The following is a 22,092-nucleotide window of genomic DNA, read 5'->3' as shown; positions in this document are numbered from 1 at the left end:
AAATAAATAAATAAATAAATAAATAAATAAATAAATAAATAAATAAAAGTAAAGAACAAAAGTAAGAAATGCTCCCTCTGTGGGTGGCAGTAAATGAAATTTTTTTAACAGACTGCATCCTCCAGCATGCGTCCTTCCCAATTGTAGGCAGCTTCTCTAGGATCATTCTAACTGCCTCACGTGACTAGATAGAACCCTCAGGAAAAGCCCAGGTGAACCACTTGTCTAGGGTACTTATGAAAATAAGATTAAGGGTACTATTTTCACCGGTGTTAGCTGGTAGAAGCCATTTGGATCTGGAGTTGATCCTCAGGAAAAAGTTGGACAAAGTCATTCCCTACCCACTTATTGGTCCCTTCCCAATGTCCCTTTCGTATCTTCCCCCAACTTTCTATCCAACTAGTACTTCCTAAAAACCATCAGCATCAATCAGCTACAGTTAGATGTGAGTTTCACATAAAACATCACTTAACTTAAGAGTTACTCTTAGGCCTTCTAATTGTTCAACAAAATATTTGTTTGCCTTTTAACTAAATAAAAGGAACTTTGGGCTTCTGAGAAGCTGGGGAGTAACTCTGGGGAGGTAGTGGATCCTTGAAACCACATTATTCAGGCTCAGTCTTCTTACACATAAGATATAGAACATCCTGTATCAGGGATAAAAACAGAGGAAATCCCCACTTGTATCCAGTCATCAAACAACAATTCACTAACTTTGCATAACCACACTGAGCTGAGCCTACATGTTTATGCTAGTATAGTTCATTATCAGAGATTCTTCCTGATTCTCTTCTCCTCTAAGTTTAGCTCTGATGTTTCTTTAACAAGTTAGTTTCCCTCTGCAGGCTCCAGACTCTTCATCTATAAAACTGCAGTTCCTAAACTGTATCATCGCTTTATCCCAAAGCTCAAATCCCTCAGCTGGATTTTCAGATTAGCAACATACAGAATCCGAAATATCAAAAGTTGAGATGTTATCTTACTGGTGATGAGAAAGTATTGTGGGGTTTTAAGAAGGATGTGCTGGAATCATGTCTGCTTTGTAGAACTACCATTCCACCAACTGTGTGGAGTGCATTAGAAGAGGACAGAGAAGAAACCAGTTAGTGGTCTGTTAGTACCAACTGAGTAAGATAGGAGGAGGGCCAAAACGAAGGTAGATGGAGAAATAAGGTAAACAGAAACAATACTCTAGGAAGTCAGACTTTTCTCTAGCTTTTGGCAGGTGCTGCTGTTGTTTTTCCTCTCCAAACAGACCATGAAGTGCGATGAGGGCACCAAGAAAATACCCCCCTGTTTTTGGTGTGACTTAACCTGGGCATTAAGGTTGACCCAAGCATGCACACATTTTACTGAAGATGTGCCTTGCATACTGCATTTAACAGGGGCAAAGTATGATGACATATGTCCATGGAAAAAAGGCTCCAGCCATGTGCCCAAGGCCCCAAAGAAATAGCTAGTACATAGTACACACTACATAAACAAAAATAGGCAGCTGAGTCAAAAGAGGAAATATTTGCAAGCTCCATGCTGTGAGTCAGTAGTAAACATTTTGAAAATACTTCTGAGTGGTTAGACTATCACTTTTAAGGAAAATGCTGGTTCGCATAATCAGCTATTAAAAGAAGAAAATGCAAAGTAAGACCACTGAAGATGTTTATCATTAAGATGTGGGGGAGATTGATGCTTTTTAATGTCTCATCTGAACAGAATCACTTGATGGATTTGCTTGTCTCCAAGATGATCACCATTTATATATTCCTTCTCTGTATATTCATGCTTTCCTTCCACCAAGAGATGGAGTCCATTTCTTCCCTCCTCTTAAATCTGGGTTGCTCTTAGTGACTCGCTTGATTAATTGAATGTAAGGAAATGACATTCTGGGACTTTTGAGGTTAAATCAGAAGAAGTCTTAAAGTTTTTGCCTGGGTCTCTTCAAACACTCTCTTGGAATCCTTCATTTGAGAGAAGCCAGCTGCTGTGTAAGAAGTCCATCCACCGTGCAACCACCAGAGAGAGCAATGCCAGCCAGTCCTCAGTTCTTTCAGCCATCCTAGACTTGGTACCAGACAAAGGAGTGAAGAAGTCATCGTGGACATTGCATCTGCAGCAGATGCCATGTGGAAAAAGAATGGAGCCCCAGACACGATCAGTTGAGCCATTATAGCCATTCTATCCTCTCCCGAGAGGACCGAGATATCATGGAATAGACATGAGTCTCTTGCCACTCTGCCTAAATTCCCAACCCATAAAATTATCAACACAATAAAAAATGGTCTTTTACATCACTAAATTGGGGGGGGGGGATGGTACATATTAATAGATTACCAGAATATATGGCATACAACCCTATGAGTTCCTGGAGGTTAGGACCAAATATTATTCATCTGTCTACTTCTAGCATAGTGCCTGACACGCAGTAGGCACCAGTATTGTTTGTTGAATGAATAAATAAATAGATGTATAGATGTTTGCATGGAATATTTGCAAGACCCCACAATAGTAAAGCCTCCTAAATCTGCTATGTGTCTTTATTTCCCACATGTAAGAAAGTACTGGTGATCTCTGACTTCCCTGAAGTGGGAAAGTTCTTTCTCCAGCTTGGATTGGGAGTGGCCTCATACTGTTGGGCTCACCCAAGGGTGCAGAACACTGTTGGGTCTCAGGAGGGAGCTCTGCCATGCTACTTAACAATAATGAATGTCAGTGACCAAGGAGCCATGTGGGACTGTGTGTTAATAATAGCAAATGCTTACATAGGCCTTGCTATGTATCACGCCCTCTACAAAGATGAACTGTTACTAATTTACTATTCACAAGTCTATGAGATAAGCACTCATAATTTTCATTGTACATGTATGAAAAACATGACACAGAAAGACTGAATAGCTTGCACACGATCATATGGGTAGCAAGTGACAGCTTCACTCCAGACACCCTGACCCTGGCGACTATGGTGCTTATTTGTTTACAATGTTGTCCTTCCTCTCTGGGAAGAATCGTGCTATTGCTTGTGACCCCAGAGTCATGGCATTTGGGAGGAAGGGGTGATGTCTACTAACAAGAAAAAGAGAAAGGAGGAAGAGGAAGAGAAGGGGGGGAGGGGGATAGGAGAGAAGAAGAAAAATGCCAGTCTCTGTAAACTTAGGCAAAAAATGTAAACTTTTTGTGTCCTAAGGTTACATTTAATGATTTGCTTTGGCTTTAGCAAATGACAAAATTTCATTTTTCTTTAGAGCATTAGAGATTGTCTGGAAAATGATGCCTTTTAAGTACCAAATTGTGGTATTATTAATGATCTTTTTTTTATTTATATAGGTAAAATTTTCTCATATTGTGTCTGAATAAATTAACCGAGGGTGTCTTTGGAGGGCAGGAAAAGGGCTTCACTCCTCCAAAGCCATTAACCTAAGTCTAGCTCTTTGTGTCCCACTGAATTCTAAATGCATTTTCTAATTTTTCAATCTAGGAATGAGACTCTGATATTGCAGGTAATTAAAGTCATTCTGAGAAAAGTGTGAACACGTGGGTTGTATTGCTAGCATCTGAACAGAATGCTAATAGCAAAGTATGGGAAGTTCCTTTGGTTACTTCCAGCCCTGGATGAACGTTGACCTATTTCAGATACTTCTGTGACTCATCCAAAAAGCTCCAGATCACAAGTTCAGCACTTAAATGGAGACACAAATGCCATAGTATGGAGATTTTCCTCACTTCAATGACTACCCTTCTAAATCAAGAAACATTCTAATTTGAGGTATACCAAAAATAGCATTGGGACATATGGAAACACAAATTAGCAGCTTCTATAAATAGGCACCACTTTGTCAAAGACCCAATTCTAAAACTAAAATTTTATATAATACTATGACCATGTTTTGATGTCAAGAAATTTTCAACCACTATTCAGGTTCCATAAAAAGAAATCTAAAAATGGGCTTATTTCTATTTTTTGCTATTTTTTGCTATTTTTTTAAATATCACAATCAAGATTTTTAAATCATTCCAGTGTTGTGCAGAAGAAAAAAACATGGGAAGAGCTAGGAAAGCAATAATTTCAAGAAAGCAGGCTTCACAGTATCCTACAGAATATGGCCACAAAGTAAGAAAGGGTCCTCAGAGAAGACAGAGGCAGCCTTTGTGCCAAATACAAAACATCTCATTCAGCAAAGCAAATACTTGTGAAAAATTAGAAGCAAATAGAATCTTCAGCATCCTAAATGCACTTTGCCATTGTCCTTTGTTTTCTCCCTATCTTCTCCAAACTCTTCTGGTTTCCCTCAGATGCTCTATCAGAAAAAAGAAAAGCAAATTTCCTACAACAAATATATTTAAATGTCTACTTCCAGTGCAGATGATTAGGAGACCGGAAAACATATTTATAGGTTGCAAACTGTAAAAGCAGCACCATGAAAGAAGCCTGAATTCAGCAGACTTGACTCAAGCTATGTGACTTGGTACAAATCATTTAGCCTCTCTGGACCACAGCCTCCTCTTCTGCAAAATGGAATTACCACCTGCTTCTCTCTCAGATTCTTATGAAAATCAAATGATATTATCTCTGTAGCCCATCATGTGTCATAAACCATGATATGCTCTGAACACATCAAATGTTATACAGGATCTTGTTTTGAAAAGTTATTAAACTCTTTCTGCAAAAAGCTTAGGACCTGATACGTATTCTCTTTGTCAAAAGGGGGAGGTTTGCAAATGTTTGTGAGCTTCTAAAGTCAAAGAAGCATCAAAAATGTGATTTTCCTCTTGATGGAAAAAGAACTAAAGCCAAAATAACAGTTATTTAATGTTTAATGAGTAGAACTTAATGTTTTGGAATGACCAAATCATCTTTGTCCCACCTAAAACCACTCACTCTGTTCCATCAGTGACAGGCATCCCACACTTTGGAAAACCAACCTGGAGAATCTTTATAGTTCTAGTAGTAGAATTCTGGGCTCTTGTTGCTATAGGATTTAACCAAATCCACAACTTGATTCAATTGCAAAATTGAGCTAAAAAAAAAAAAAGATAAGATGCTTAGCATCTTTCAGCTCTTCTCACCACTAAAACCCACAATTAGCTAAGTTGCACAGCACTTCTCAGTGTTTACAAAATGATATATTAGATACAGATGACAGATCCCTCAAACAGTTAATGACCTCAGGGAACTGGGAATTCACTACAGGTGGTTAGCAGTGGAAAACAAATTTTGAGTTGTTATCAAAATTAAACACCTGCAAATGAATGATTAGATCTATCAAGTGGCTAATCAGGAGAGTCTCTTCCTCTGTTGTTAATTGTGTACAACATTTATGTACACTTGATATTGCAGAACCCTCTAGACCCATCCGCATGGGTTGCCTGTCAAGCAGATACATACCCAGTTATGACTGCTCCTGTCTTGACTCTTCAAGAAAATTGGCAACACAAGTGCAATCGTGTCACTCTCCAATGGTTCTCATTGCCTGTGGATACAATCCAAAATCTCTAGCACTATCCCAAAAGTTCCCCATGATCTCATTCTCACCCCTTTTGCAGCACCATTTTTTTTCACTCTTTCTTTTGCTCTCCAAGTTCTAGCCATACTCACCTTTTATTTTCTCAAAACTGGGCTTGTTAATGCTGTTTCCTGTCCAGGCTGTTCATACTGCCAAGAATGCTCTTACCCAGCTCCACCACATCCCTGATCATCCTAATGTTAATTTATTCTTCACGTCTCAGCTTAAACAGCACTGCCTCAGAGGGGTCTTCCTTGTACCCCCTAGGTTCGATTACATTCAGCTGTCACAACTTCTTTACTTCTTTACCACTGCCAATCACACTTGAATTGCTGATTCGTGTCTTTCTACTCTACCTGTGTGTAAGCTCATTGAAGGCTAGAAGTGTATATGTCTCGTCTATCCCTATAGCCCTGGCATATACCACAATGTCTGGCACTAAATAGACATCACTAGGCAATTGTTGAATGAATGAGTGAATCAGTTAATGAATGGTTTCAGATGGGTGTACACCTAAGGCCACAGAGTCCTCCAGAATGATCTAGTAATCTTGAGAGGACCTGGTATTATTTTTCATCTTCTTGTGGACAATTCTCTTTTTTTAAAAAATGTTCATGGGGGGCAGAAGGGGTAACCCAATCTTCCATTGAGCTAAGTGACGTTCCAGGATCCTTGGTATAATCCTGTCATGAGGCATGCACCCTCCTCAATGTAGGGCACCATAATGTCCAACCTGGTGGGCTTAGGTGATCCTCACACAATCCTGGGGCACAAAAGGCCACTGATATGAAATATCCTCAAGCCTCCCATCTTGGTTTCTTTTAAGCAACAAAATTTGTTATGCTTTCACATAAGAGAAAATTTTACAATTTGCTTCCCGAGTAGCCACAGTGATGAAAAGAGGCCAAGGTATAGTACACTTGGTGTAATAAGAGACAGCATTGTGTGATGGAAAAAGTAATGGACAAGGAATCAGAAGAACTAGATTCTGGTTCTGGCTTTGCCACTTATTTGCTGAGTGACCTTAAGTGTCTGGCTCTTTCTGACTTAAATATCCTTCCCTTTTAAATTGTATTGACCTGGGACACCTGGGTGGCTCAGTCAGTTGAGTGTCCAACTCCTGATTTCAGCTCAAGTCATGATCTCACAGTCATGGGATCAAGCCCCACATGGAGCCCCATGTTGAGCTCCACTCCATGCTGGGTGTGGAGCCTGCTTGAAGTTCTCTCTCCCTCCCTCTCTGTCCCCCCATCCCCCCGCCGCTTGCACATGTGAGTTCTCTCTCTCTCTAAAAAAAAAAAATTGTACAGATCTTTAGCCTACAGGGTTTCCATAAGCACCAAATGAGATCATTATATTTACTATTGTATATAGGATTTTCTGGTACTTCAATTATGGGGAAAATTATAAAGCTGTAGAATTCTAGGCAAAGTATGATAATTTTGTCATTGTTCCTTGAAAGCAGTATTATCTTCCTGATTTTGGACAGATTCTATTAACAGTAGAGTGATTTTTTTATTCCCTGCCATCTGATGGCTGGTAAAGATAGCCCAGTTCTCACCAGGCTAGTACGAGCGGAGATAAAGTTACAACAGGTTCATCTTCAAGAGGTAACAAAGCAGTGATTGGGTATGATGTACCGCCCTTGCTCTCACTCATTCTTCGATAGCCTGAAAAGTATCTCTTAATAAAGTGTCCATATAAAACCTCCTGTAGATCACGCTCTTCTTGGATATAAAAGAGCCAATGCTCGACATAAATGACGACCTGAATCATAGGCCAGATAAGCTACCTACATGAAATGATTTTAGAGAAATCATGAGTCCTACTTCTCCTCATTGGTGCTCAAATTACTTAGATGTAAGCTTTTCCCCTCACAATTAGAGATGAAGTTTAAATCTTCATATAAGTCACACAGTAAATTTTTACTAAGATGCTAATGAGTAAGGCTTTTTTTTGATAACGGCACTTGAGGAAGAGGGTATTAGACACATGCCCTATAAAAGAAAGAAAAAGACAGACAAAAATAGAACCAAATTAATCTTCTTGCTTTACTATTTTAGGTTCTGAGACATTCAAATAGATTTATTTTTAAGTGCACTGCTTTTTTTTTTAATTATCACAGTCGAAATAACTATTGCAAGAAAAATAGAGGAACAAATAACTCATCTCTAAAGTCAGTCCTCACAATGCTTTCTTGTGTTCTGGAATATTTCTCAGAAACATGTACTGAACAGGAGCCGGGTTGACCTGTTGTTGACATTGTTTTTAATTGCAGACTTATCAATGAATCTCTGAGGGACCAGCTGCTAGTGACCATCCAGAAGACTTTCACCTACACTCGAACCCAAGCTCAGCATCTGTTCATCATCCTCATGGAGTGCATGAAGAAGAAGGAATTGGTATGTAAACAGTGTTCCCCCATGAGTGGCAGAGCCCTCTCCATATTCCCTTCGTCTGTTTAACCATTTTCTTGAATCACACACCAACTGTTTTTTATTTCCAGCCAAGCTCACAATGTTCCTCAGGCTCCATTGGCTCCTGTAGTCTCCTTCCCTCAGTAGCTAAGACACTATTTTTTCTGCCCAGATTTAATGAAGTGTGTGCAGCAGGGTTTCAACATCCTACTGAAGCTCATCCGAATGCTTCTGATTGCCTCAACCAAATGAGTTGAAGAGAGAAAATAGGTTTCCTTCTGGAAAATGCTTCTCTTTGGGGTTTCACTTTGCTTGTGAGTAGGGAACCACTGATGTGCTTATTGTCAAATATCTTAGTGACACAGGATCCAGGCTAATAGGCTAACTTATACAGGTAGAAAAGGGAGGGATGTGCCCATGGAATGTTGGAAACTTCCGTAGCTTCTGAAGTGTCCTCCAATAGCTACTGAAACCTTTCTTACATCTGGTAAAAGTGTCTTGCAAATGTGGTATAATCACAGAGACCTTCTGTTAGAGTGAACAGAAATAACATGAGCTAACATTTAACGAGCACTTGCTATGTGCCAGGCAGCATGCTAAATCTTTACATGTTTCAATGCCTGTGATCTTTACGACTGTCCCAATAAGAGAAGTATGATTATTATCCTTACCTTACAAATGAGGAAATGCAAACTCACCTGATTAATAAATGAGGAACCAGGACTCAACACCAGTGGTATTTCATCTCTGTGGGAAATGCTTGTATCAGAAGCTGTCTCATTCAAGCCAGGGTAGTGGATCGCCCACTCTGAGAAGATTCCCTGCAAGCCTCAGCAAGCAGAGACTGTCCTGAGAGGTCATTTAAACCCACCTGCTTGCAGGGGAGGTCAAGGAGCATCTTAAACCTGAACAGAAGCCTCACTCACATTTTGAACCACCTCATGGCCATGTGGGCATCCTGGGCTGATTATTTCTGGGGACACCATGGGGGCACTTCTTCTCCAGAGGGACATCAGGGCCCTGAAGGGTTCAACCATCTGGAGGCAGATAGGGTGGGGAGGGGCTGGAGTGAGCCACTTTCAGCCAGCTCCCCAACTAGACCACAAGCTCCTTGAGGCATGAGCTGGAGCCATCTTGCTCACGATGGTATCCCCATGCCTAGGACAGTGGATGGCACACACACAGGCTCACAGAGACTGCCAGGAGGGAGGGAGGTGAGGGAAGGAGGCAGTTTCTGAGTTTGAGAAACCAAACATTTAGAAGAACAGTACTTGATTCTGTACTGTAAGCAAGACCCATTGCTGGAAAGCATCCACATGACCTTTGTGAGAACTTTCAGTGCCTTACAGGTTTGGGGTGAAAGTTTCCACCTCTAATCCTTGAGTATGCATAGACCCAGGTAGTCTGGCCATCTTGTATAGAGAAGCCAATACACAGATGGGGTTCATAGCCATGATGACTGATCCCCCTGGAGAGCCTCTGTCAACTGACTACTGGCAATCTCCCATCTTGGACGTGGCTGCTCAAGGAGGTTCAGTTCAAACACTTCCTCTAGCCTCAAGGAGGTGCATGTACCACTGAGCTCCTGCCTGAGTCATGGAAGATGGTTTTCCTGCTGACTGTGGCTATCAGTTTTCCAATGCCAGCTGTGAAATCTTAACAGAACTAGCTATTTCAGCAGTCTTATAAATTTCCTAGAGATGCAGTTAGGATTAAAACTCAAGGAACCACTTGGAAGTCATAAAACCAAATGGGGGTGAATGTGCTTCTCTGGATATTTCATAGGACCGTTCACCAGGATTCTGCCCAATAATCGCTATGTCGTTTCATAATGACTCCTGCTGAAAAGGTCGACCGTATTTTAGTGACAGATATTTCCTGCAAAATGTGTGAGGTGTCCCTCGCTGTAGGCGAAGGCAATGCAATCTTAACGAGAAATAAATTGCCCTTATCTGTACATCTGGGCAGAAATCAGGATTTTAAAAATCATAAATGTAATTAAAATAATTTTCATTTTGGAGAGGCTGTTTATGTGCATACACAGTACTAGATGCTTTATAAAGGATGTGGACCTGAGGTAGGCATTTCTTTTCCTCCTTTGGAGGGGAGCAGGGGAGGGAAGTGAGGTGGGAGAGGAGAGGAGAGGTGCACACAGCCAGGAAGAGCCACACTGGGGCTGTCCTGATGCAGAGCCCGAGCAGCTTCTGCTCTGCACTCTGCCTTGCTTCACACACACAGCACAGACGTTCACATGGAGCTCCTGTTCACTCTTGAATCCTTCAAGTTTCCTTTATTCCCTTAGCAAATGAAGTGGGATATAATATTCTGAAGTCAATCTAACCCTGGCCAAGTTCAGCAAAGGGATTTGGCCCCAGAGCTGTTCTGACATCTTTCTCATCCCGGCATCCTAAAAGCTTCTGTAATAAACAAGTGTTCTAGGCATGCATAGTCAGCTTGTGCAGCTTGGGTCTCTGGGCGGTATGGCCTCATGGAAAACATTTCTTGATGGGCCTCTTGTGTTGGTACTTTCTATTCATCTCATATTGTTCTTGGAGAGATTTACTTCTCTTCTTGGGCCCAAACAACATCTCAAAAAACTGTCACCTTTTGAGAAGCTCTATCCCCCTACAGCCCTACCTTTGAGCCAAGCTCCCTCGCATTTGCTTCCCACACTCAGCATTCAGCAGTATAAGCCCCACAGTATGTGTGGCCCTAACCAAGTCGCAGTGGAGGAGGGTACCCACTCCGGGACCCGTTCACCACCTTCTCTTTTCACACCGACAGCTCCTTCCATCTGCTGTCCTCCTCTCTCAGCTGCTGGACCTCATGGGGGCCAAGGCTGTCCATTTCAGCACCACCTCCCCCCCCCCCCCAGTCACACGTGGGAGACACATCTGCATTCAAAACTGACGCTGCTCCAAAACCCGAGACTTTAACATCCGCTCCCCGCTCCAAACACAACCACCCTCCCTCCTGCACTCACCACTGTTATTTCATTCCTATGGAACTTGAACACCCAGCTTCTCTGTAATTTGCTAATCTGAGGCCAAACTCCTGAGATGATCTACATGAAAGCATAGTGTAGGGACGTGAGGTTTTCTCTGCCCGGTGCCTAGTTGAGAGTCCAGACTATTTCTACCCTTCCCTTCCCTTCCCTGGGTCCTCTCACTTAGCCACCCCTCTGCCCTCTGCCTGTGGGCCTGGTCCTTCTCGGTACCATTCCCAAAGCAAATCATTCAGTTCTTACCAACCTTCTTTTATTTATCTTCAGTTGAAAGCCTCTTCTGTCCCTTACAATCGCTGTAAACCTTTCTCATTGTCATCTCCTGACTGCCTCATGAGGACCTTTGCATTGCATTTCACAGTCTTTATGGTATGGCTGCATGAGCATCCTGCTTCCTTTCCAGCAGCAGTTTTCACGTACAGTAGTGATTCTGGAGTCTAGAAGCCAACATTGCAACCGGGCTATTAAGTATGCTTAATCCAGTCCATCAATTCTGGATGTGCAGGAAGGAAAATAAACTGATGTGTCTGTAAACCTCATCAGCCAAGAAGCTTCCAGGGATGCCACAGAGAAGAGGTGGCTTGGGGAGAACTTGAAGGGACCTGGGATCTGCTTGTATTTGAAAGATGATGGACACGTAACTTGAGAAGTGAAACTTAAGGAATAGGTCACCGTTTCGTCCTAACAGCTGAAGCTGCGGCATCTCGATATCCTCACATTCTCACTTGGGGAGGTACAGAGAAAGCCAAGGACCTAAGAGCTTGTGCTAATGGAACAAATGGAATCAATGATATTGGGTCATTGGGTTTGCTTGTCCCTCTTCTTACTCCCCGCTCTATCAACAGATGTTTATCAAAAATCAATTCTTGGTTCTTTCCCCTTTCATTCACTGTTCTGACTTCAGTTATCATTTTGAGAAAACTCCCAAATGCACAAATATCCTGTCCTTGTCTTCCTCCAGTCTCCTGTATTTTCGGACTCCATGCTCTCACCCGTGCCCTCATTCTTTCTTGCCTGGACTATGGCTATTCCCTAGGGAAGGCTAGTCTTCCCTAATCCGGTACCCTCCACGAATCCATTCTATGCACTGAGGTGTTGGCAAACTTTCAGGGTTTCTGTGCTGCATAAAGTCTCTGTCACGTATTTTCTTTGTTTATTTGCTTATTTATTTTTAAACAACACTTTCAAATATAAAAAGCCATTCTCCACGTACTGACCACTGGAAAACAGGTTATGGGTCTTATTTGACCCGTAAGCTGTGGTTTGCTGGCCCCTACAGCATAGTGATGCCAGATACTTCTTGTTGAAGCACAGAATCAATAACATCACTCCTCTGAATGCAAAGTGTAATGTTCTGCTGAAATTTCTAGTCTTAAATTCTATTTCTTTTTTATGGACCCTTCATGCTAACTAAACCAGTCTGCTTGCAATTATTATTTTATTGCCTGCTTTCCTGCATTTGTTCAACTTAGACCTCTCTCATTAGCCATAACCAATCGCCAAATACATACTTGCACACGAATGCACAGGTGCACAGCACACACACATACACACACACACACACACACAAACACCTAGAATACACATCACTCCATTATTGCAACTCTCTTGTAGTACTCATCATTTATACCTTAAGTTATTTATATATATATATATATATATATATATGTATATATATATATATATATCTGACTTATGTGAGACCTTAGGAACAGAATCTGTATCTAATTCATTATTCTGGTTTTCCTGCATTCACTTATCCCTTATCCTTTAGTAGTAGAGCATATATAGCAGACACTCAATAAATCTTTGCTTAATGGATGAGTAAATGAATGAATTCAGATGAATATGCGTTAGTGGGGAGAGATACGTATTTAGTATCCGTAAAGTGCCTTAAAATCTCCACTTATGCGTTGTCACATCTCCTTAGGGAGTCATAGATTTGGTTGATGGACTTAAGTTTGATTCAGGGCCACCCGCTTAAGTTATGGGCAGTATTCTAATGTGGTGGTTATGAGGAGCAAGCTCTAGAAGCAGACAAACTTGGATTCTAATTCTGGCTTCATCATTCAAGTGCTTTAACTCCATTAAGCCCCAGGACTGTCCACTTTAAAAGGGAGTGATAATAATACCCATCTATTCTAGGATTTGCCACACTTCTTCCTTATTCATACAGATTATACTGCGATTCTTTAAAACATACATACACACACATACACACACACACACACACACACACACACACACACACACACACAAGATAAATCTCACAATACCAAAAGGTCAAGACTGACTCAAGGGTTTTACATGCCAAGTCCAAGTCTAAGCAGCATGCACATGTCACTCACATAGCTTCCTATTCTTGCTTGACGTCCCGAGCTCCAGAGCTGATGAATCTCCCCGAGATGCTCGGGAAGGTAGCAGAGGGGTGTTGTCTGTGCCTGACCAATGAATCTCTGGAGCCCCAAGTCTGCTACCTTCCAACACAGGGAGATGTGTTTCTTAATGAGCACTTATTTAAAGTGTATGCCGATATCCCATTACAACTTCTGCCACATTTGGGAAACTGAGGGACAACTCCACCTTTTCACAGATTCATAAAAACCAAGCAAACATGACTTCTAAACAAAGAGGTTTCTTCTCTTTTGGGGGACAGGCCTCTTATATGCAGGAAAGGATCACAAAGTCCAAGATGTTCCTTGCTTAGAAAAATAGAAGCTTAGGACACCTGGGTGGCTCATTTGGTTAAGCATCCAACTCAGATCATGATCTCACTGCTCGTGAGTCCAAGCCCGGCATCGGGCTCTGTGCTGTCAGATCCTCTGTCTCCCTCTCTCTCTCTGCCCCTACACTGCTCACTCTTTCTCAAAAATAAATAAACATCTAAAAAAAAAGAAAGAAAGAAAAATAGATGCATGTCAGACTGTTAAGATTGTTAATACCATGGACAGGTTGGTGAGTATTACTTGGCAGGTTAAGAGGTGTTCCTGAAGACCCCCGTGACCCTATGGCCCTAAGTTACCGAGACAATTAAGCATTTTAGCATGTATAAAGAATGCTGGCACAGTGTGTGGCTCCCAAGTAGGACTCGATAACTGTCGCTATAATTACATTTATTCTACGAGTAATGACAGGTACTAATTTGAAATAAGCTAATAAGTCCTAATAAGACAGAACTAATTCTTAGTCCTGGCTAAAGTTGTCAGTGAGGCACAGTTTGACCTCAAGGACCTGTCACCCTGCCTTCACAACCCACCCTCCCTCCTTTTGCTCATCTTGATGGATGGTGAGTACAGACAAGAGAAAACTTACATAACCTCCCAGGGTCTTCCCTGTTGAACGCCAATGACCAAACAAGCACAGTAGACTCCTATGGTCACAAGGAAAGAAAAACTCTTAGAGCTGAAAAGGGGCTTTTTAGGCCAAATGGCTGAAGGTCATAGAGTCATGTATCAAGTGCAGAAAACAGTTTTCTCCAACACAGTGTTTACGGAGAAATGGAAATGCTCTTTGAGATAGGTACTGAATTGTACCTAACTCCTTTTAAGTGCATTCAAATGTCATCTTAACATAACTGAAGTCTAAATATTTTAAATGAGATGGTGGGAAGAGGATGCAGAAGAAATATCGCTCCCCTAAAGTTGCTCTCCGTATTGTGTTCTCAACACACAGGAGGTTGCAGGTTGATTTTTGAAGGTTTGGAAACTCTTTTAGGTGATTAGAATATCACTATTGGGGAATAAAGATGATGCAGGTTTTGGAATCAGCTTGCTTGGCTTCAAATCCCAGATTTTCCATTCAATACACGGCACTTTAATCTCTAGATGCCTTTGTTTTTTCCAGAAAACTGGGATAATAATTGCATTTATATTTTGAGATTAATTATAAGAATCAAGTAAGTTAATATATACAGATAACATAATAAGCACTCAATACATACTTTTATTGTAACAATGATGATGACAATGGTGATGATGTCTATAGGGCACTTCATATTTAACAAAGATGATTTGTTTGTTAACAATCAATGAAACAAACAAGCAATCAAGGGTCACGATTACTATTTCCATTTTATGGAGGGAAACCAAGACTCAGAGACTCACATGACAGCCCCAGAGTCATGTAGCTAGTTAGGGGCAACAAGACTTGAACCAGGAGCCTCTTTCTGCAAGGCCCAAGCATTTTCCATCATATTTCAGCTGATTCCATATTCCAAATATCAGGTATGACTAAGTTAAAAATGACTTTGAAGTCAGAACCTATTTTCTCTCTCATTTCTGGAATAATCTGAACAAATATTTATTAGACTTCATGATTCCCGGAACAAAAAGAATACATTGTTGGTTGGTGTTCCTGGAAGGTTCTCTGCCCTTATGTAGCAGTCATCATATGCTTACAAGGAAACTGTAAGCACATCCAGGCCATTCAGTACTTCTGCATCAAGGGCAAACTGAAGTTATTCTTTTCCAGGGTAGTATTTTAGTCAGACTAACTAGAAGCCCCTCAATTAGAGATCAACTCACACTATGTTCTTCTCACCAAATATTCATTGAAATGAAAAAGAAATTTGAAGGAAATGTCATTAACCCAACTCCTTGCCAAGACAGCTAATAACAATGCTAATACCTTTCATCTTACATAATGTATAATAACATCTTATAGTAGACAAAGTTCTGTTGCATTCTTTGTATCATTTGAGCTGCCCACAACAATGGGGCAAGAATTATGTCTATATTTCAGTTAACAAGAAAAATTAAACAAATCAGAGAAGACTACAGGAGTGTACAGAAATATCCCACTTGATTTTCATCCTCACTGTCAAGGTCTCAGACACTCATAAACAACAGAAATGCCACTGACCTTTCCCAGCCATATTTATCAAAAATTGTCAGTGGATTAGAGGCTATAGAAAAGCACAGAAAATACTCTCTTTATGAAGAAAATTGAATTAAAATAATATAAATAAAATGTAAATACACAAGAAATAAACATATTATTGTACTTCCTCTAAGGGCTGACGTAATTACTAAATAATTTCCCTGACAATTGGTTTGGGTTTCAATTCTAAGGTGGTCTTTCTAGAAACAGGGTTTCAGAGACTCCACATCTCGCCTCCACTCTGCCTCTTAGGCCAGGGTCTCACCATGTTTGCCTTGATCAATGGTCTCTGCTTGGCCTCACCACCACCAGTCTGTCCACCCCCCACTGACACTTAACTGCCAAATGACACCTTTTGAGGAGACACTTCTATAACATAACCTCTCACCCAATCAGAAATCCCTACTGCCCTAGACAGTGTTTCCCAAAGCGAGGAATGCCGATTGCATATGAGGCTTTTTCAGGAAGAAGGCAAATTAATATTTTTAAGAGGCATGTTTTAATTTGCATGGATATTATAACTAATAACAAGAAAACACAAAACTATGAATATTAAGCCTAAATAAACACAAATTTTAAGGGAGGATCCTTTTGAAAAAGATCTGATTGTAGTGTTGGCATATAGATATGGCAAAACAATGAAGATTCTATAACAAAGACTGTTCGGTTGGAAGACACTGGCCTTCAGAGTTAAGTTTCAGTTCCTTAATGTGGCATTCAAGGCCCCTTCTGGTCCAGATCTAGTCTACCTCTCCTGCCACAACTGCTACTACTACCACTGTATCCCTTATACTCTAGTCTAACCAAATCTAATTTTCCTTCAAGAAAAAGACCGTGGCTTATACACCTTTCTGTATTTTGTGCAAACTCTTGAATGCTGTCTTCAAATGTTAAATGCACTAGATCCTAGAAGCACTGGGATGGATTCTCTTACCCATACCTTATAGCCTATTCCCAGATAGGAATATTTCTATCCAAAGAGGAATACGTGGACGAGTGCTTTCCTTGAATTCGGTAGAGTAAAACTTCTCAGCCTAGTGTCCAAGAACAACTAGAAGTCTTCAGTAAGTTCTGCGAACCCCCTGAAAACATATGCAAGATTTTGTATGTATAAGCATATTATGGAAAGAATGCATTCGTTCTTAGATTCCCAGGTATGAATAACTCTGAAGAGTTAAGAACCACTGTAGTAGAGGCCTTTCTATGGCAACAACTAAGTTTGGAACACAGGAGCCATAAACACTGCCTTACATTCCTTCTAGTCCCTCAGAGATGCCCCATCTGGATAAACATTTAATCTCTGAACAATTTTTAAATGTGTGCACCTCCACACTTCTCATTAACAGTTTTAGTACATGTAATCTCTTCCATGATCAACAGTCAATCATGCATTTCAGGACCATCAGCTTGTAAATGGGCTATGACCCAAAGATCTATTTACAACCCAGAACCCACTGTCTCATAAAGCAATGTAAATAATTCAGCAAGGGGCACTTGGGTGGCTCAGTTGGTTAAGCATCTGATTTCAGCTCAGGTCATGATCTCACAGTTCATGAGTTTGAGCCCCACATCAGTCTCTGTGCTGACAGCTCAGAGCCTGGAGCCTGCTTTGGATTCTGTGTCTCCCTTCTTCTCTGCCCCTCCCACCCTTCCCCCCACTACCACTTGTGCTCTCTCTCTCTCTCTTTCTCAAAACTAAATACAAACATTTAAAAAATAATAATAATTCAGCAAAATTCTGGTTTGCTGTAAAGAGACTAAAAACAATAAACCAAGCAGTATAGGTGGAAAGAAGAAAAAGATTGGCATCCCCTTCTCTGGGACTGACTCCAGACAAATCTATTTATGTATTAGAATTTCAGAACCCGTTTCCTCTTTCTCTGTAGCATTGCTCCCAGAGCACCCCCAACCCTTTTTGGACACCCTAATAGAATTTCCCCCACCTCATTCCTCCAGTGTTACCCATCTCCTAACTCGTACCATGCCATATCCTCACTGAAGAGGAGTTTACCTGAGAATCTGGAGACCAGTATAATTGAATTCATATTTATAGATGCAGGACTGAGAGTCCTTTGACCTGTAACTGACTTGAGCCTCTGATGGATACATATAGAACCAAAGGAATTATTGATCAGGGATCTCTAGGGCAGTATAATGAGTGAAGGGGAAAATCTGGTGGGGGTGGGGTGGAGTTGGAAGGGTTTGAGCTGTCACAGAGATTGTCCAGTCTTATTTGAAAATCTCATGTCAACTCTCATTTTCAAATCATTTCCAAACTCTGCTTCCTCCAGCATCTCCTTCATGGCTAATGTGAGGAGAAAAAGCATAACAGATGCTGGCTTACCCTCTCTCTGTTTTAAATATATCTTAGTTCTCTAACCCTTCCTGGCAACATTTCATTTGACCAAAAGCTATAGAATTAAAGTTTGAAAATCACATCTCCAAAGGACACAGGCATTTCCCATCATATTCCTTCCACCACTTGGATCCTACAGAATGTTTTCAAACCTGTATGTTTTGTTGTGATTTTGATCCATAGTGTTTTCAGGAGGAAGAGGGAAGTTTACAGGAGGGGCAAGGGGAAATTAAATGGAAAGGAACTGGAGAGGCCACTGACATGCGTGGATTATTTGTAAACCAGGTGTCTAAAAGCCAGATACTTTCTGCTTTCTCTTCCATGCTAATCAATGTGTACACAATACCTCCTGTCATTTGAACTCATTCACCCACATTTCCATCTATATTAGTATTTATGCTTCTTCTTATTAGATGTGATGTCCAGTAAATGAAAACATTCATCAAATCCCAAGGTTTCAGACTGGGCCATTAGCCTAATGCTGATCATGTGTCCCCCAATCTACCATTCTCCTAATTCATTATCTGCCTTCACCAAACCCAAACCTTGACTGGAGAAAATTATTCAGGAGGACAAAAATACACTGCATAAGATGATCACTGTCACCATCGTCTCCATCATTCATCTTCGATTTTTATCTGCTTTACTTGGCTATTTCCTCCCTCAAAGAGAATTTAAATGTCATGCCTGCCAATCTCTTCCTTTATTTTACATACGATTTGCCTTTTTTCTCCTTCTCATCTGGTCTTTTTCTCTCCTGTATTTTCTTTATTCTCCTGCCCAGTTCCATGATTTGTGACCAGCTACGGCCAGTGCTCAGGCTCACTCTGGAGCTGGTCTATCTTCTTCATTTCCATAATGATGTGACTAACACTTCACTCACCCCCATTCTTATGGAACTTGGCATTGGCCTCTGGTGACCACATGATTGAATTTTTCTCCTTCTCCTCCTCCTCCTTGTTAATTCATACACACATAGACACATAGAGGTTCAAGGTGTTGAGAAACCATACTGCTGTGGCTTCAACACTGGTTATACATTACAATCACCTGGAGCTTTAAAAACAACTGACACCTGGATCCCAGCCCTGGAGTCTCTTAGTGTCCTTGGTCTGGGATGTGGCCTGAGTGTGAAGGATGTTAAAAGCTCTCCAGGTGCGACTTTCTCATGTAAGAAAATTCTTGATTCTGCACCATTACCACCTATACATTCTAGTTCCTTCTGTGCCTTTGAGCCTAGAGAAGGTCTGGTATGATTTGTCACAAGGAGGTGAACTTAATTTTTCTGGAAAACAAATTGAAATTTCACTTATATGAAACTCCTCGTTTTCCAAAGATGCCACCAAAGGAAATGTCACTATATATTGAGAACAGGCCTGGTGGGGGCTGGAGCAGAGAAAAAGCATAATTAAATGAAATTGGCCACAACCAACTTGATTTTAAATACAGATCTTCCTCAACTTACAGTGGGGTTATGTCCCAATAAACCCATCATAAAATGAAAACAGTGTTAAGTTGAAAATGCATTTCATACAGCTAAATACTCATAGCTTAGTGGAGCCCTACCTTCTGTGTGCTCAGGACACATTAGCCTATAGTTGGACCAAGTCATCCAACACAAACCCTATTTATTTTATAGTAAATGCATATCACATGTAATTTCTGGAATACTGTACTGATAGTGAAAAACAATGGCTGTATGGCTACAGAATGATTGTCAGTGCATCGGTTGTTGACCCTTGTGAATATGGGGCTGATGGGCAGCTGTGGCTGTCACTGCCCCGGCATCACGTGAGACTGTCCTAACACATATCACTAGCCAGGAATGATCCAGTTTCAAAATTTAAAGTCTGAATGCAAATCACTTTCACACCAGAGTAAAGCTGAAAAATTGCAGTTGGAGCCATCATCAGTTGGGGACCATCTGTATTATGACCACATTTTTCTCCAAGCATTTGGCCATGACTTCCAACAAGTGATGAGAATGACCGTGGGGGCTTTATTACCACCCCAAGGGCTCTGCACCTGCCCACGATGAGCCATTCAATGATCAGAGGCAGACAGGAGGGAAAAGGTGTGGTGGACTGTGAGGAGAAGAGAAGAGAAGGAAGAAAGTAGAAGAAGAAGGGTAAATTAATCCTTAGCTTGCCAGTTGCTTTGTAATTTTATCTTCCCCGCAACACTAAAAGACCGAGAATATCGGCCCTATTTTTACTGACTTGAGATCACTCATCTAGTAAATGGTGTGATCCGGCCTCCTCCCACCCTCCCGCCCACTACCATCGTCCATTCAAAGACAACCGCCCTGCTTCTTCTCTGAGAAAACATCAAACAGCGGAGGACACTAGTGCCACTGGGGGGCCCTGCAATGGGAGGCCGAGGCGGTGGCTTCCGCAGCAGCATCCAGGGTCAGGGTCATGGCAGGAGTTAGAGCCGCCAAGACCACAGAGCTTGCAGAGGCAAGGCTGAGGACAAGGAGTGGGTCCTCATCACCAAGCTGGGCCACATGGTCTAGGACATGAAGGTCATATCCTGGAGAAGATCTATCTCTTCTCCCTGCCTATCAAGGAATCTGAGATCACTGACTTTCCTGGGAGCATCCCTCAAGGATAAGGTTTTGAAGACTATGCTGGCACAAAAGCAAACCCATGCTGACCAGTGCACCAGGTTCTAGGCATTTGTTGCCATCAAAGAGGACAATGGACACATCGGTCTGGGTGTTAAGTGCTCCAGGGAGGTAGCCACTGCTGTCCGTGAGGCCATGGTCCCTGCCAAGCTTTCCAGTGACCTGTGTGGCGAGGTGACTCGGGGAACAAGATCATCAGGCCCCACACTGTCCCATGCAGGGTGAGCAGCCGCTGTTGCTCTGTGCTGGTCGGTCTCATCCTCAGCCCCAAGGGCACTGGCACTGTCTCAGTCCCTGAGCCCAAGAAGATATGGACAATGACAGTACTGACGACTGCTAACGTCAGCCAGGGACTGCACTGCCACCCAGGCAACTTCACCAAGGCCACTTTTGATTCCCCAGACCTACACCTGTCTCTTCCCCACCTCTGGAAAGAGACTGTGTTCATCAAGTCTCCCTATCAGGAATTCACTAGCCATCTTATAAAGCCCACACCAGAGTCTCCGTGCAAAAGACCCAGGCTCCACTTGTGTTCACCATGTAGTTTTCTACAAGAAAAACAAAGTGAATTAAAGCCTACAAAAACATGAACAAACAAAAACCAAAGACAACTGCCCTAGATCTGATGTGAGTGCAACAAAGTTCCCTTGCCATGTCCCGCCACCTCTTTCCAGGTGGGAAGAGGAGTTTCTACCCAGAGGCAGGGAAGCTTGCAGCTCTCAGCCTCAGGGGGAGGAGGGCTGACTTGGAGCTGAAGAAATAAAGTGTCCGTTTTCCTGGCAGTGTGTTAACCTCCACAGGCACCTGGGTCTGGGGAAAAGCACAAATCCCACCAGCAGTTTCCAGCACATGCTGCAGGAGTGCCAAGAGCAGAGTGGGAGTCCTTTCGTCAGGCTTCCCCATGGAGAGGGCCGGGAGACTTCTGCCATGGAGCCAATGACGGCACAGTCTGGTTCTCGTGGAGAACTGAACATTCACAAATCTGCACCATTCTGTCCTCTAACAACACCAACAAACGATCAAAGGCCAACGATTCGAATACAGGCAGACTACTTCCATTTCAACAAAGTGGCATCACCTTGTTTCCCAAACGTTAGAGGACAGGCTGGTAACCAGAGGGAGAGATCTCGTTACAAGATGGCATTTTCGGGGGGCAGGGGGAATTTGTAGACTCTCAAGAGAAGTTTTCCCTGGGAATGACTGCCAGTGCTTACACCTGTAGGTCTCTCCTTGCTCTGGCCACAGTCTCTCATCTCAGCCACTCTGGGCTTCTTCGGTCTTGGACATTTGCTCGTCCCCTTCCTCCTGCCTGAACC

General features: G+C 42.0%; 1 protein-coding gene across 1 annotated transcript in view; it reads left to right on the top strand.

Moving 5' to 3' along the window:
- TRPM3 (transient receptor potential cation channel subfamily M member 3) overlaps positions 1–22,092 on the top strand; it is a 252,426-nt gene that overhangs the window by 83,300 nt on the left and 147,034 nt on the right. Inside the window, exon 9 of the mRNA XM_049632685.1 lies at positions 7,774–7,897. Within this exon, the coding sequence (XP_049488642.1) occupies positions 7,774–7,897 (124 nt within the window). The remainder of the gene's footprint in view (positions 1–7,773; positions 7,898–22,092) is intronic.

Source organism: Panthera uncia, chromosome D4, assembly GCF_023721935.1.
Source record: "Panthera uncia isolate 11264 chromosome D4, Puncia_PCG_1.0, whole genome shotgun sequence".
NCBI classification, from domain to species: Eukaryota; Metazoa; Chordata; class Mammalia; order Carnivora; family Felidae; genus Panthera; species Panthera uncia.
The sequence above is the reverse complement of the archived record's forward strand: the minus strand, read 5'-3'. Positions and strand labels throughout refer to the sequence as shown.